At 43.0% G+C, this 16,489-nt stretch overlaps 1 protein-coding gene across 1 annotated transcript; it reads right to left on the bottom strand.

Moving 5' to 3' along the window:
- Positions 1-1,400: 1,400 nt before the first annotated feature.
- LOC147957832 (uncharacterized) lies at positions 1,401-2,308 on the bottom strand. The gene is made up of 3 exons (XM_087535805.1): positions 2,055-2,308; positions 1,780-1,996; positions 1,401-1,679 (listed from the first exon to the last, which is right to left on the bottom strand). Exons 1-3 carry the CDS (start codon positions 2,306-2,308, stop codon positions 1,401-1,403), a joined length of 750 nt encoding a protein of 249 aa, XP_087391931.1.
- Between the last annotated feature and the right edge of the window lie 14,181 nt (positions 2,309-16,489).

Below are 16,489 nucleotides of genomic sequence, written 5' to 3'. Positions count from 1 at the left end.
AGATATGCACACATGACACATTGATCATAGGGCTAATATACTCCCAATATACTATGATCATTGTTTTGCATTTTCCATTGTCATGCACACAAATTGAACAACAGAGCTAATATAACTACATATTGTGGACAAATTTATATAGAAATGAATCAAGGGTTACTTTTGATTATGACATTCAAATTTATATTGTGATTCATACGGTAGGATTATGATTCTAAACATAACTAACTTCTTAATCAATGGAATCCATTTGGGCATATGACATTCAAAACCCCAATTTGAGTAGCATTCAAAAACAAATCTAATAGGGACCCAATCTAAGGCAACGAATCTGAGTAACATTAAAAAACCCAATGTGTGAGCACTAAAAACAAATCTAATAAGCATGCATCTATTCACAACATCTAGCATTTTTGCAATGAATTTATCCAAATCTAAAAACCCCAATCATTGCAGCACCTAACATCATAGTTCACAACATCTATCATTTTTGCAACTAATTTATCCAACAAACCCTAGTCCAGAAACCCCCATCCCCCAACCCATACAAAAAACCTAGGCCCATCCGTCAAAGCAATTACTCTAACCATCTGAACTACCGTATGAATCACAATCTAACCAATGCAACTAGGGAGAAACTAACTCTACAAGCTAAGCAACTGCAAATACCTGCTGCTCCACGGCAGGTGGCGCATCGGGGCACTAGTAGAAAAAGGGCCATTTGTCCCGGTTCATAAGGCCCATCTGTCCCGGTTGGGGAACCGAGACTGAAGGGTCGTTACTAATGCCCTAGGCCTTTAGTCCCGGTTCTTATACTAACCGGGACAGATGGGCCTCCACGTGGCCGCTCCGACGAGCCCAGGCACGAGGACCTTTGGTCCCAGTTGGTAGCACCAACCGGGACCAATAAGCTTCCACGCGTTAGCATTTCACGGGCTATTTTTTGAAAGGAGGTGGTTTAGGGGTTTTGGGGGTTAATTTAGGTTGGTATAGGTAGCTAACAGGGAGATATGTCCTCTCTTATCTCCGTGCTACTGCTACTGCTATGCCTAAACATGACTTAGATTGAAGTGAGGCAACATGTGGTGCATGTCGAAAGTAATTCTAATCCTAACTTGATCAAGTTTGGATTGTACTACTTTCTACATGCACCACATGTATGTTGCCTTCACTTCAATCCAATCCATATTCATTTCACCCGCTGATATATAATAACTCTTCATGCTCGCATCATGCATCATCATATATATAATAACAAGTCTACTAATCATCATCATACAACTTCTATTCGTTATTAATAACAAGTCATACGATCAGCATCCTCGTAGTCATTGAACCAACCCTACTTAATTGTTCTTAGCACATGATCATCAATATTAGGTAGGACCTAAATACCCTCTTTAAGGTAAAATAGCATAAAACAATATAGACCCTGACTCTCCATTATGGAGAATGGAGATCATCATGTCTGCAATTCTTGCGCTTCGCTTCCTTTTGCTTCGAAGAACCTCCTTATGACTGTCCATATATTTTTTCCATCCTTTGATTCGCATGTCTCCATTCCTTTTAGAAATCTGGCATGGACAGTTGAGATTCGTAGGATGACCTGGCTGTATGTTCAAAACATTAATGCTACCTTTCTGATACATCAAATGAGGCACACAATTCTCTAGGATTATCTGTTGAAAAACATAGTAACAACTTCATAGTTAGCAATGTTGTACTAGTTTTAGAAGTATACAAAAGATGCACGGATGTCGTAATAGTAAAAAATCTTACCAGGGTATCTCCATGATAGTTATCGTAGTTCAACACATGCACTAGTGGCACGTATTGACCATAATGTTGAGGAGTGTGATTGTAGATATTGTAATTCTCAATGTCAGTACAAAATCCGACCAGATGATTTTTCTCCTTGTAAGTTAATTCGGAGCCATCGGTGTAGTGTGTTTTGTCTACCATCTCCTGCACATTCTTTGAAGAATGAAAATAAGCTGTCAATGGAAATAAGCTGTCAACTATTTTGAAATAAACTATGTTTGAGAAACTCAGATAGCAGTAGAATTGGAGGCGTATCAACAAGGACCCAAATGTCCATATTGTCTTGCTTGATTTCAGGATCACCAAGATCCATGGTGACAAGCATACCCTCATCAAAACCATACATCTTGCAAAGTGCTTTCCATTTTTTGCAACCAAAATGGGTTATGCCCTCAGAATTGTACAGCTTTACTTCAAAATCCACATCATGATGAGTCCTTAGGTGAATTTTCTTTGTTTCGAAACTTTCATGGTCTTCAAAACCCATCCTCTCCAAGACATAGTGCCTTGCATGGCATGGGATAAGCTACTATAATTGCAAAAGATGAAAATTACACGTTGAAATAGTTGTACTCATGCTTAATTATGAAAAAACACTTGTCGTTGTTGCGTACCGTTTCAACATTGAAGGTCTCCTCGAGCTTAATGCTGAAGCGCCGATCATCGTCCAGGTGAAGCCTGTCGCACAGACCTCGATCGTCGTGGCACCAGCTGCACTCCCCCAGGAGAGTTTCGTCGTCTAATGACGACATCTCCTACGTTCATAATTCAAAGATTAAACTTGTACAATTAAATATATGTACTACAAAAACTAAATTAGATCATTATTATTCATCACGGGTTGACTATCGGTTTGTCGAGTCTTTTCTTGAAGACTCTCAGCTCACGTGGTGTATATATCCGACTCTCGGCGATGGTCGCTCCTCACTTCGTCCCCGAGTGCATTACACCAAAATGTCTAGCACACGGGAGCGAAGGAGAAGCGACCCCCACAACAACAGTCGGGATTCTTCGTCCTCGCATATATATATGGTGGAACTCTCCCTCACTGATTCCTCTCTGGCATTTGCGACCGTCGGTGATGGTCATTACTCCTTCTTCCCCTAGTGCATAACAAAGGTCCAGCACCCGGAGAAGAAGGAGTAACGACCCCCATGACAACAGTCGGGCTTCTTCGTCCTCTCATATATGGTGGAGACTCGACAGACTTAAAGTCAACCCAAAATATCGTTTAATTATCTTTCTAAAAAAGGATTTGGCTAGTCTCACCTCGAGGTCGGAGGGGGTCGGTGACGGGGACGACGGCGGGGATGATGGAGGGGGGCTCCTAGATTTCTGCGAAAACAAAAACCCTATAAGCCATCAACTAACCATATGCATACTCCTTGCATAGTGCTCTCCAATTTTAGCATTCAAAGTAGGAGTAGTTTTCCAATTTGAGGACTCAATAAGCAAAATCAAATCGCAAAATAAAGTAGTATTCAAATTAGGATGCATTCAATTATAAGCAAAACTACATCATCTCTTGCGTCCGTACATCGTTGAATATTATCACTAATACACCTCGAATACTATCATACATATAACATCGCTAGTACAGCTAGAACCGTAGCCCCCGACAGGTATCAGCACGGGCGGTGGACACCCAAAGAGAAGGGACCATCACAGGATCGCTCCAGTGAGATCCCTGAAGAACCTGCCAGGTATTGTCGAACCTGTCCTCCAACGCAACCATGTAGCGACGGACGTGCTCGTCCTCCTCGCTGACACGGTGACGTACCACCTCCGCGGTGTCCGGAAGCCTCGGCACCATCATTGGCCCACGCGACCGCCAGCAAACAAGGATCGGGTCAACGACAGGCTGGCTCCTCACTAACCTACGCCCCCAGGAAGGTAGCACATCCCAAAACCATCCCGGCGGAGCCCAGTCCCGGACATGGCCCCTCTGATCAAGCCGGGCTCCTCCGCCGAGTCAACGACGAGGATGCGGGATAGGCATCATCGACGTCGACACGGGAATAATTGCTTTAACTAAAAAAATAAACTAGTTCTATTAATTTTTTTGCTAAAAATAAACTACTTCCGTAGTAAAATAAACTAATTTTATTAAATCAAGTAGTTCAACTACTAAGCACTTACTATAAATAGAATAAAGTAGTACTTACTAAAAATAAACTACTTCTATATATAGTAAAATAAAGTAGTTTCATTAAATAACTAGTTCAACTACTAATTAATTAAGCACTTACTATAAATAAAGTAGTTTTATTAAATCAAACTAGTTCAACTACTAATTAAGCATTTACTATAAATAAACTAGTTTAACTAGTTCAACTACTAATTAACCACCTCTGCGGTGTCCGGAAGAAGACAAAACAGAGGAGAAGAAGAAAGGATTAATAGACGAGAAGATCAAAGAAAAAAGAACAAAAAAAGAGGAGAAGAAGAAAGGAATAGAGGAGAAGAAGAAAAAATAGAATATAGGAGTATATTCTATTTTTTCTTCTTCTCCTATATTCTATTTTTTTTTTCTTCTCCTCTATTTATTCCTTCTTCTCCTCTTTTTTCCTCTTCTTCCTCTCCTCTTCTTGTCCTTCTTCTTCTCCTTCTTCCTCTCCTGCTTCTTTTTCTTCTTCTTCTTCTTCTTCTTCTTCTTCTTCTTCCTTCTTTCCTTCTTCATCTTTTCTTCCTTTTCCTTATTTTACTTTTTCCTCTACACTAACCTAAAATGCACTAAACTAAAATCAATATCTACTAACATTAATCTAAATAAAAAATTAATACATATATATATATATATGAAAAAAGGGGGGCTCACATCGGGGGCGGTCGGCGAGGGCGACGGCGGCGGCGGGGGGGGGGGGGGGGGGGGAGGGCGACGACGACGGCGACGTGGGGCGGAGGGCGACCACCGGGGCGAAGGGCGATGGCGGGGCGCGGAGGGAGACGGCCGTGGCTGTTGGGCGACGGCGGGGGCGGCGGAGGGTGACGGCGATGGCGATGGGGGCGGAGGGCGACGATGACGGCGATGGGGGGCGGCTCGGGGGCGGAGGGCGGGGGGCAACTGGTTGTGAAATTTTCACAAGCCAAGCTTATATACCGAGAGCATTAGTTCCGGTTCGTGGCATTCGTACCGGTTGGTGCCACGAACCGGTTCCAATGCCCCGGTTGGTGGCACCAACCGGGACCAAAGGCCTCGTTCTGCCTGTCCCCAAATGTTTAGTCCCACCTCGCTAGCTGAGATGGGCGCGCAGTGGTTTATAAGCCCCACTGCCGCACCCCTCTCGAGCTCCTCTCCATTGCAGGCTTTCGGGCCTAATTGTCACTGGTATGCTCGATGGGCCTACTGGGCCTTCTGCGGGCCAGAATCCTGGCCCATGGATGGGTTTCTAGTCGTATTCAAGCCCTGGAGGCCTAGTAGGTGGCATATTTTTTATTTTTCCCCTGTTTTTTTTCTTTTTTTTTGCTTTATTTATTTTATTTTGTTTCTACGTACAACAAAAAACTTATTTATTTTATTTTATTTTGTTTCTAATTACTTACTTATTATGTTATTTTGCTATTAAAGTTTCTAACAAAATTCTTTTTGCTTTTAATGATTTTGAACAGAAAATACTTTGATAATTTTAGTTGCATCAATTTTATATGTAATTTTAGTTTCAATAATACTAGAGGTTGCTTATAATGTTTTGAACACAAAATACTTTGATAATTTTAGTTTCTTAATTTTTATTTATGTTATTAAAGTTTATTTTATTTTATTTTGTTTCTACTTATATATTTTATTAAAGTTTATAATATTTTGTTTCTAATTACTTAATTAATTTATTTTATGATAATTCTTCTTGCTATTAAAGTTTGTAACAAAAAAGCTCTTTATGAAAATTCTGTGAACTCCTGACTTTTTGTATGTTCAAAATGCACCATTCAAAGCCACATCATCAATTTTTAACCCTTTCTGGCTTCATTTGTTATTTTTCATGCATTTACTGATTATTTTGAGCTATAAGACCCTGGAATTGAAAAGCATTTACTGATTATTATTGAGCTATAAGCCACATCATCAATAAAATTCTTTTTGCTTTTAATGTTTTGTACAGAAAATATTGTGATAATTTTAGTTGCATAAATTGTATATAATTTTAGTTTCAATAATACTAGAGGTTTAAAAATGCAACATTCAAAGCATTTCAACAAAACATTCAAAGCATTTCAACAAAACGGACAATCAATTTCGAGATATCAGAGTTTCATACGGAAACTCATCTGTTACAACATGCATTTCAACTGAATTAGGAAAAGGTTGAAAGTTGGCATGGTATCATCATAATAGTTGTGGAGAGAAAGTCTTCACTTTTTCTTCGCTTGTGTGCTTTGCTTATTGAGCCGTAACCATGGATAATCTTCATCGTTTATCAGGATGCTTGGGTCAGCCTTGACTTTGAACGGAGGAATGTCATGAAACTTTTCATAATCTTCGGACATGTCTGTCTTGCCCTCCACTCCCACGATGTCCCTTTTTCCTGAAAGAACTATGTGGAGCTTTGGCTCATCGTACGATGTATTCGCTTCCTTATCTTTTCTTTTTCTCGGTTTGGTAGACATGTCCTTGACATAGATAACCTGTGCCACATCATTGGCTAGGACGAACGGTTCGTCGGTGTACCAAAGATTGTTCAGATCCACTATTGTCATTCCGTACTGTGGGTCTACCTGTACCCCGCCTCCTGACAGATTGACCCATTTGCACTTAAACAAAGGGACCTTAAAATCATGTTCGTAGTCAAGTTCCCATATGTCCACTATGTAACCATAATATGTGTCCTTTCCCCTCTGAGTTGCTGCATCAAAGCGGACACCGCTGTTTTGGTTGGTGCTCTTTTGATCTTGGGTGATCGTGTAAAATGTATTCCCATTTATCTCGTATCCTTTGTAAGTCAATACAGTCGAAGATGGTCCCCTGGACAACGAGTACAACTCATCACAAACTGTGTTGTCACCTCTGAGACGTGTTTCCAACCAACTGCTGAAAGTCATGATGTGTTCACAAGTAATCTAGTCGTCACACTGCTCCGGGTGTTTGGAGCGCAGACTGTTCTTGTGTTCATCGACATACGGGGTCACCAAGGTAGAGTTCTGTAGAACTGTGTAGTGTGCTTGAGACCAATAATTCCCGTCCCTGCATATTATTGAGTTCGCTCCTAGCATGCCTTTTCCAGTCAGTCTCCCATCATACCGCGATTTAGGGAGACCTACCTTCTTAAAGCCATGAATGAAGTCAACACAAAACCCAATGACATCCTCTGTTTGATGGCCCATGGAGATGCTTCCTTCTGGCCTAGCACGGTTACGAACATATTTCTTTAGGACTCCCATGAACCTCTCAAAGGGAAACGTATTGTGTAGAAATACGGGGCCCAGAATGACAATCTCATCAACTAGATGAACTAGGACGTGCGTCATGATATTGAAGAAGGATGGTGGGAACACCAGCTCGAAACTGACAAGACATTGCGCCACATCACTCCTTAGCCTTGGTATGATTTCTGGATCGGTCACCTTCTGAGAGATTGCATTGAGGAATGCACATAGCTTCACAATGGCTAATCGGACGTTTTCCGGTAGAAGCCCCCTCAATGCAACCGGAAGCAGTTGCATCATAATCACGTGGCATTCATTAGACTTTAGGTTCTGGAAATTTTTATCTGGAATATTTATTATTCCCTTTATATTCGACGAGAAGCCAGTCGGGACCTTCATAATGAGCATGCATTCAAAAAAGATTTCCTTCTCTTCTTTGGTAAGAGCGTAGCTGGCAGGACCTTCATACTGCTTTGGAGGCATGCCGTCTTTTTCGTGCAAACGTTGCAGGTCCTCCCGTGCCTCAGGTGTATCTTTTGCCTTCCCATACACGCCCAAGAAGCCTAACAAGTTCACGCAAAGGTTCTTCGTCACGTGCATCATGTCGATTGAAGAGCGTACCTCTAGCTCTTTCCAGTAGGGTAGGTCCCAAAATATAGATTTCTTCTTCCAGATGGGTGCGCGCCCCTCAGCGTCATTCGGAACAGCTAGTCCGCCGGGACCCTTTCCAAATATTACGTGTAAATCAGAGACCATATCAAGTACGTGATCACCGGTACGCATGGCGGGTTTCTTCCGGTGATCTGCCTCGCCTTTGAAATGCTTGCCTTTCTTTCGACATTGATGGTTGGTCGGGAGAAATCGACGATGGCCCAGGTACACATTCTTCCTGCATCTGTCCAGGTATATACTTTCGGTGTCAGCTAAACAGTGCGTGCATGCGTGATATCCCTTATTTGTCTGTTCTGAAAGGTTACTGAGAGCGGGGCAATCGTTGATGGTTACAAACAGCAACGCATGCAGGTTAAATTACACCTTTTTGTGTGCTCATCCCACGCACGTACACCATTTCATTCCACAGCTGTAAAAGTTCTTCAACTAATAGCCTTAGGTACACATCAATGTCGTTGCCGGGTTGCTTAGGGCCTTGGATGAGAATTGGCATCATAATGAACTTCCGCTTCATGCACATCCAAGGAGGAAGGTTATACATACATAGAGTCACATGCCAGGTGCTGTGATTGCTACTCTGCTCCCCGAAAAGATTAATGCCATCCGCGCTTAAACCAAACCATACATTCCTTGGGTCACCTGCAAACTGAGCCCAGTACTTTCTCTCAATTTTTCTCCACTGTGACCCGTCAGCGGGTGCTCTCAACTTCCCGTCTTTCTTATGGTCCTCACTGTGCCATCGCATCAACTTGGCATGCTCTTCGTTTCTGAACAGTCGTTTCAACCGTGGTATTATAGGACCATACCACATCACCTTCGCAGGAACCCTCTTCCTGCGGGGCTCGCCCTCAACATCACCAGGGTCATCTCGTCTGATCTTATACCGCAATGCACCGCATACCGGGCATGTGTTTAAATCCTTGTACGCACCGCGGTAGAGGATGCAGTCATTAGGGCATGCATGTATCTTCTCCACCTCCAATCCTAGAGGGCATACGACCTTCTTTGTTGCGTATGTACTGCCGGGCAATTCATTATCCTTTGGAAGCTTCTTCTTCAATATCAAATCCTTTGTCAGGCACAACATTCTCTGCCTTCCACTGCAGCAATTCCACTACGGTACCGAGCTTTGTGTTGCTATCTTCGCAATTGGGGTATAAACCTTTTTTGTGATCCTTTAACATGCGATTGAACTTCAGCTTCTCCTTTTCACTTTCACACTTTTCCCTTGCATCAACAATGACCTGGCGGAGATCATCATCGGGCACATCGTCTGGTTCCTCTTGATCTTCAGCTTCCTCTTGATCTTCAGCTTCCCCCGTTTCAGCATCACTGTATTCAGGGGGCACATAGTTGTCATCGTCCTCTTCTTCTTCGATGTCTTCCATCATAACCCCTATTTCTTCGTGCTTCGTCCAAACATTATAGTGTGGCATGAAACCCTTATAAAGCAGGTGGGTGTGAAGGATTTTCTTGTCAGAGTAAGACCTCGTATTCCCACAATCAGGGCATGGACAGCACATAAAACCATTCAGCTTGTTTGCCTCAGCCACTTCGAGAAATTTACGCACGCCCTTAATGTACTCGGAGTTGTGTCTATCACCGTACATCCATTGCCGGTTCATCTGCATGCATTATATATAATTATGTGTGTCAAAAGTAAGAAAATTAGACAAGTATCTATCTAAATTAAGATTTTTTTTTTCTTTCAAAAAGAAGATAAGAACAAGAGGCTCACCACGGTGGTGCCGGCGACGAGATCAGCGCGGGCGATCGATGGCGGTGAAGACGAGGACGAGGCGTGACGGACCGCTAAACCTAGACAAATCTCCGCAAAAATGGAGTTCGGAGGTCGAGCTTCGAGAGGAGAAAGCTTAACTAGTGTGGCTCGGGCATTTCATCGAACACCTCACATGCATAAGAGGTGAGCTAGAGCACCCAAATGCCCTTCCTCGCCGGCCAGCAAAAAACAGAGCACTGTGGAGTCCTCTGCTTGCCGGCGATGGGGTATATATAGGCAACTCATTTGTCCCGGTTCGTGGCTTGAACCGGGACTAAAGCCCAGCCTTCTGTCCCGATTCGAGCCAAGAACCGGGACCTATGTTTGTGGGCCAGGAGCGAGGCCCATTAGTCCCTGTTCGTGCCAAGAACCGGGACAAATGGGCCCAGACGAACCGGGACCAATGCCCACGAGGCCCCGGCCGGCCCCCTGGGCTCACGAACCGGGACGAATGCATCCATTGGTCCCAGTTCGTGGCAGAACCGGGACTAATGGGCTAGCTAGGCCCGAACGAAAGCCCCTTTTTCTACTAGTGGCAGCATCGGGATGGACTGCGTCGCTCGACGCCGTCACCTTCTGCAGTGATGAGGCGGAGCCTGCCACATCCGCAGCGGTTGCGAGTTTCCCCGCACTGTCGTGGACGCCGCCGACATCCGCGGTCATCGCGCCCTGACCCTGCAGCTCCACCACATCTCCGGCCACTGAGCCGGCGTCGCCATGAGCGTTGGCCATCTGACAGATGAGGCGATGAAGGTGAGGAAGAGGATGCGGTGGGGGAGAGCGAGACGGTGTGGTGGAGGCAGTGGAGGAGAGCGAGATGACGCCGGTGGGGGAGAGGAAGACGATGCGGCAGGGAGGGGATTTGGGGGAAAATGGTAGGGGCGATGGAGTTGGTTGCCCCTCTTTATATGATGGGGCGTTTCGAGCATGTCCATGGACACGTGCTACCCCACGACCGCGGTCTTGCATGCGCCCACGTATACGCGGCCCCACTTGTCAGAGTTAACGGTCAAAGGCATTGACCCGACGGCAACGTCCGTTATAACCTGTTCTGAGGGTTTTGGGTAAGGGAGTGGGGAAAAGTGAGTAAAAGTTGACAGAGTGGGGATGAATTAGTAGAGCTAGGGAACCAGGGGCATAGAAATAAAAATCCCTTAGATAAGACATAGTCATCTCTATAAGAACTTTGCAAGAGAAGGGAAGTGATCAAACACTTTCTCTTCGACTATATATGGTCAACACAGAACAGGGGAATCAATAGCAGTCAGTATTGTATGCATTTCAAGTTTCATTGTTTAATTCCATTCGTTCAATAAGACATTGTACTATAGCCCTTGCAACCCAAACTATAAAAAGGCAGCATATATAGGCTGCATATGGGGTGCTTACAAAAGAAGCAAGGGAGAGAGTTGAAAGTTGGTCTTCACGTTTCTAGCATAAATTTGAATGGGGAGAAAAATGATTACATGTCGTGAGCTTGAGAGTCATCATGAACTCAGTGATCACCAGTCATATAGTAAGACCAGGGTCCGTCACAAATAACTTGTTGCCACACCTATTATGGCCCCTACTTCGGTGGCTCTGGCCTCCACCATGCTTTGCTGATGTTGGTTGCGCAAACACCAAAGATGGTATCACCTTCGGAAAATATGCAAGGATGAGTGTATCTATATCCTTTGTAGATGCAGACTCTCGCCATGTGCCGTAACGATGTTCCATAGCGATGTCAATATTTGGATTAGCTGCGTGGCTCCTGTCCATATCTGGCTTATTCTCTGACTCGGATCAGCCAAGCCAAGCTGTGAAGGAATGAACCTACACATCAGTAACACTTTGAATTCTGAAATAACTGTTGTTAATCCAGTGCCAGCGAAGGCACCCACAACTTGAACCCCAATCTTGCCTCTGCCCTATAATCCGGTGCGCCGTAACCCCGTTTCCAGATCGCTAGGGCCTCCTTGGATTCCTAGGCCCTCCTGAGAACCTGTCTGGCGCCACACCTTGTCCAGGTGCACAATGGGCACCCCCTATATCTCCGGGAGGTACACAAATACCGTCATGGCCGCCAACAACGACATGAAGAATAAGAAGAATAACTCAGCCCTTATGTGGCACAGCATGGCCTGGAACGCATGAAGAAGAAGAATAACTCAGCCCTTATATGGCACAGCATGGCCTGGAACGCATGCATGCGGCACAAACACCGTGAACACAGAGCTCATAGCCACAGTCACGTTATGAACATGATGTCGCGGCAATGACATGGCTATCCTATCTATTGTACTACTCCGCAAATATCACGTTGAAGTGGATTGAGATGCCATGTTGACTGCCTAGTTATTCTATTTTTGTTCTTATCGAATCACTACTTGATACATTTTTAGATACCATTTTTTTTAGACGAACGAACCGCGTGTCAAACCACCAGACAAGAATCTAGCCTCGAAGGCGTGGACAGCCTCGAACAGACACCTGCACCCTCGCCCTGCTCTCCAACCAGCATGTTGAACACGACACGATCAGCACCTGTCTTGGCTCCTCCCACCTGAAGTCCACCGCCTTTTTGAACATATATTGAGAATTATTTAAAGTATTCAGATTCTCTAGGTGAGAACTCGCGATTTCTCCTTCGACAAGATCAGGTGTTATCGACATGTGTGCTGTGACTTTATTGAACGTGTTAGCTCAAAGCTTGGCCTCGAGGATGAAAATCCTAAGATCAATCTTTTGTTGGACTCATAAACATGGGCGCATGTACGTGATCTCTTCTTGAAATGAAGGTTTGATCTTGGAGCAGCATACTTTTCGTTGCTCGCTTATATGATGACCTCTGGATTCTCAAATTCGATGTGGAAGGCCTTGTTTTTTTCTAACCCAGTTCATCCGTCATGAATACATTCCATTGCTTGACATTGTTAAATAACAGATATAAAGTTGTGTGCATAGCTGGAATTTATCCACGTAAATAAATGCACAGAATGATATGTATAACAGAAAACAATGAACTTCACTGAGGAGTGAAGTGATCAATCACGTGCTCTCTGGCTCACTGCCCATATATATTGGCCACCACGAGAATCAAGACGAGCTTCCACATTCAATTGCATTTAATTTTTGAAACATTGTATAGCCATGCCCAACATGTTACAAAAAGCCAGGTTAGAGCTAACATGACTGAGGGTAACATGAAATTGGTAAGGAAGCAGGAGTCCTCACAATGTTCCAAATATTGATTTGGACTAGAACTTACCTTTTCTCGCTTCATGGGCTTGAGAGGAATTGGGATCTCAGGGATCACCTCTGAGTTTATTCGCAGATGCTCTTCTAATTTTTTTTCGAAAAGGGGAGACACCTCGGCCTCTACATCAGAATAATGCATACGGCCAACTTATAAAATAAATAAATAGGTTTAATAAGGTCTTAGAGTCTCAAAACGAAAATAAAGGAGAGCTCACAAAAAGCCAAAAGGGCCAAAAACAAACTGGCCATAAAAAGCTACAACCGGCTGGCATAAGAGAGATAGGTAAACTAATTGCATATCCTATTACATGACCGTCATCCAAACTGGTTGAAGATATCCCGTACTACCATCTCCCAGCGGATAGATCCAGTAACCAAACGCTCCCTGACCACCGTTGGAGTGAGTAGCGACCACATACGGATCAACGCAGTGGCTCGGAAAGTAACCTGCAAAAAATGAATATTTGTTGTTCTGTTAAAAACCAACACTATTAGGAAAAGGCTTATTAGTGGCGCACCTGTTTTGGCCATTAATGACACACTACAGGTGCGCCACTATCATCACGCCACTAGTAACATATACTAATGGCACATCCCTGATGCGGCATTAGTATACCATACTATAGTGGCGCACCAGGCAGTGCGCCATTAGTAAGTCACACGGTGCGTCATTAGTATGCCTCCCAGGGGGCCATATTTACCTTGTGCTCTGGGTTACTAATGGCGCATTAACAGATAATGCGCCACTAGTATTTTTATAGCAGTGCGCCACTAATGTGATGTTTGATGAGCCACTAGCATGAATATTAGGAATTTTTTTTATTTTCTGATATTTGCACGGGTTACAAAATATATTACTGCACAGAATATAGACAGCACTACATATAAACAGCAAATTCATCAAATACAATAGAAGATTAGTCTCCAAATACAATTCATCATATTAGTCTCCGAATTCAAAAGACCGAACAAAGTTAGAACATTACAAGTCTCAAGACCGCGAGTAGCGAGTTTGTCAAAAGTAATACTGCATTCGAAGATAATAGAGAGATGTGCCCTCTCTTATCTCCGCGCTACTGCTACTTCTATGCCTAAACATGACTTAGATTGAATTGAGGCAACATGTGGTCCATGTCGAAAGTAATACTAATCCTAACTTGATCAAGTTTGGATTGTACTACATTCGACATGAACCACATGCATGTTGCCTTCACTTCAATCCAATCCATATTCATTTCACCCGCTGATATATAATAACTCTTCATGCTCGCATCATGGATCATCATATATAATAACAAGTCTACTAATCATCATCATACAACTTCTACTCGTTATTAATAACAAGTCATACGATCAGCATCCTCATAGTCATTGAACCAACCCTACTTAATTGTTCTTAGCACATGATCATCAATATTAGGTAGGACCTAAATACCCTCTTTAAGGTAAAATAGCATAAAACAATATAGACTCTGACTCTTCATTATGGCGAATGAAGATCATCATGTCTCCAATTCTTGCGCTTCGCTTCCTTTTGCTTCCAAGAACCTCCTTACGACTGTCCATACATTTTTTCCATCCTTTGATTTGCATGTCTTCATTTCTTTTAGAAATCTGGTATGTACAGTTGAGATTCGTAGGATGACTTGGCTGTATGTTCAAAACATTAAAGCTACCTCTCTGATACATCAAATGAGGCACACAATTCTCTGGGATTATCTGTTGAAAAACATAGTAATAACTTCATAGTTAGCAATGTTGTACTAGTTTTAGAAGTATGAAAAAGATGCACGGATGTCGTAATAGTAAAAAATCTTATCAGGGTATCTCCATGGTAGTTATCGTAGTTCAACACATGCAGTAGTGGCACGTATTGACCATAATGTTGAGGAGTTTGATTGTAGATATTGTAATTCTCAATGTCAGTACAAAATCCGACCAGATGATTTTTCTCGTTGTAAGTTAATTCGGAGCCATCGGTGTAGTGGGTTTTCTCTACCATCTCCCGCACATTGTTTGAAGAATGAAAATAAGCTGTCAATGAAAATAAGCTGTCAACTATTTTGAAATAAACAATATAAATTAGCTAATAACTATGTTTGAGAAACTCAGATAGCGGTAGAATTGGAGGCGTATCAACATGGACCCAAATGCCCATATTATCTTGCTCGACTTCAGGGTCACCAAGATCCATGGTGACAAGCATACCCTCATCAAAACCATACATCTTGCAAAGTGCTTTCCATTTTTTGCAACCAAAATGGGTTACACTCTCAGAATTGTACAGCTTTACTTCAAAATCCACGTCATGATGAGTCCTTAGGTGAATTTTCTTTGTTTCGAAACTTTCATGATTTTCAAAACTCATCCTCTCCAAGACATAGCGCCTTGCATGGCATGGGATAAGCTACTCGAATTGCAAAAGATGAAAATTACACGTTGAAATAGTTGTACTCATGCTTAATTACGAAAACACTTGTCGTCGTTGCGTACCATTTCAACATCGAATGTCTCCTCGAGCTTAATGCTGAAGCGCCGATCATCGTCTAGGTGAGGCCTATCGCACAGACCTCGATCGTCGTGGCACCAGCTGCACTCCTTCAGGAGACATTCATCGTCTAATGACGACATCTCCTACGTTCATAGTTGAAAGATTAAACTTGTACAATTAAATATATGTACTACAAAAACTAAATTAGATCATTATTATTCATCATGGGTTGACTATCGGTCTGTCGAGTCTTTTCTTGAAAACTCTCAGCTCACTAGTGTATATATTCGACTCTCGTTGATGGTCGCTCCTCACTTCATCCCCGAGTGCATTACACCAAAATGTCTAGCACACGGGAACGAAGGAGAAGCGACCCCCACGACAACAATCGGGATTCTTCGTCCTCTCACTACAAGAAATCTGTTAATACATGACAGATCTAATCCGTCACGCATAAGTGAAAAACTGTCATGGGTGTCCATACATGACGGATATGAAATCCGTCATGTATATCGCGTCATAATTTGACATAGTACCTTCCTTGACGATTTCTGACCGTCATGGATTTACACCAGGCCCGCCCAGGCCCAAACCATTGTGACGGAGCAGACCGGCATGGATTGTTGCCACATAGGATTTTCGATTGCCACATCGCTGCCTACGTGGATACTGTTCTTCGTCATAAAATTCGTCATAGATTTAGGTACAATATAGAGCCCATTAGCCCATTTATTTTGGCCTAATTTTGACCCAGTACGTATTTAGCGTAATGCATCACTAGTTTTGACCCAAGAGAGTATTTGCAATGTGTCAAACAGTACACAGTTCATCCAGTAAAAAGCCATCTGTATGTATCAACACCACAGTTTATAAAATCCTCCAAAATCCTCTATGAAATGGTAACTTACAACATAGATTAACAAAATATATCACACATCAAGGTTAGGAACCAGTACAATCCATTTTACATCAACAAAACATATAAACTATTGAGACTTATTCATTGTTCTTGTCCTCAGCTCTCTGTGGCAACTATGATGTCGTGGTTGATTGTGATAGGCAACACCGAGTAGCTCGCTACCTAGCATATTTACAAGAATATTAGATACATGTAGATATGAATA

The sequence above is a fragment of the Triticum urartu genome, chromosome 7A (genome assembly GCF_056163025.1).
Source record: "Triticum urartu cultivar PI428250 chromosome 7A, HENAU_Tu73, whole genome shotgun sequence".
Classification (NCBI taxonomy): Eukaryota; Viridiplantae; Streptophyta; class Magnoliopsida; order Poales; family Poaceae; genus Triticum; species Triticum urartu.
Note: the sequence above shows the minus strand (reverse complement) of the source record. Positions and strands in the feature narration are given on the sequence as shown.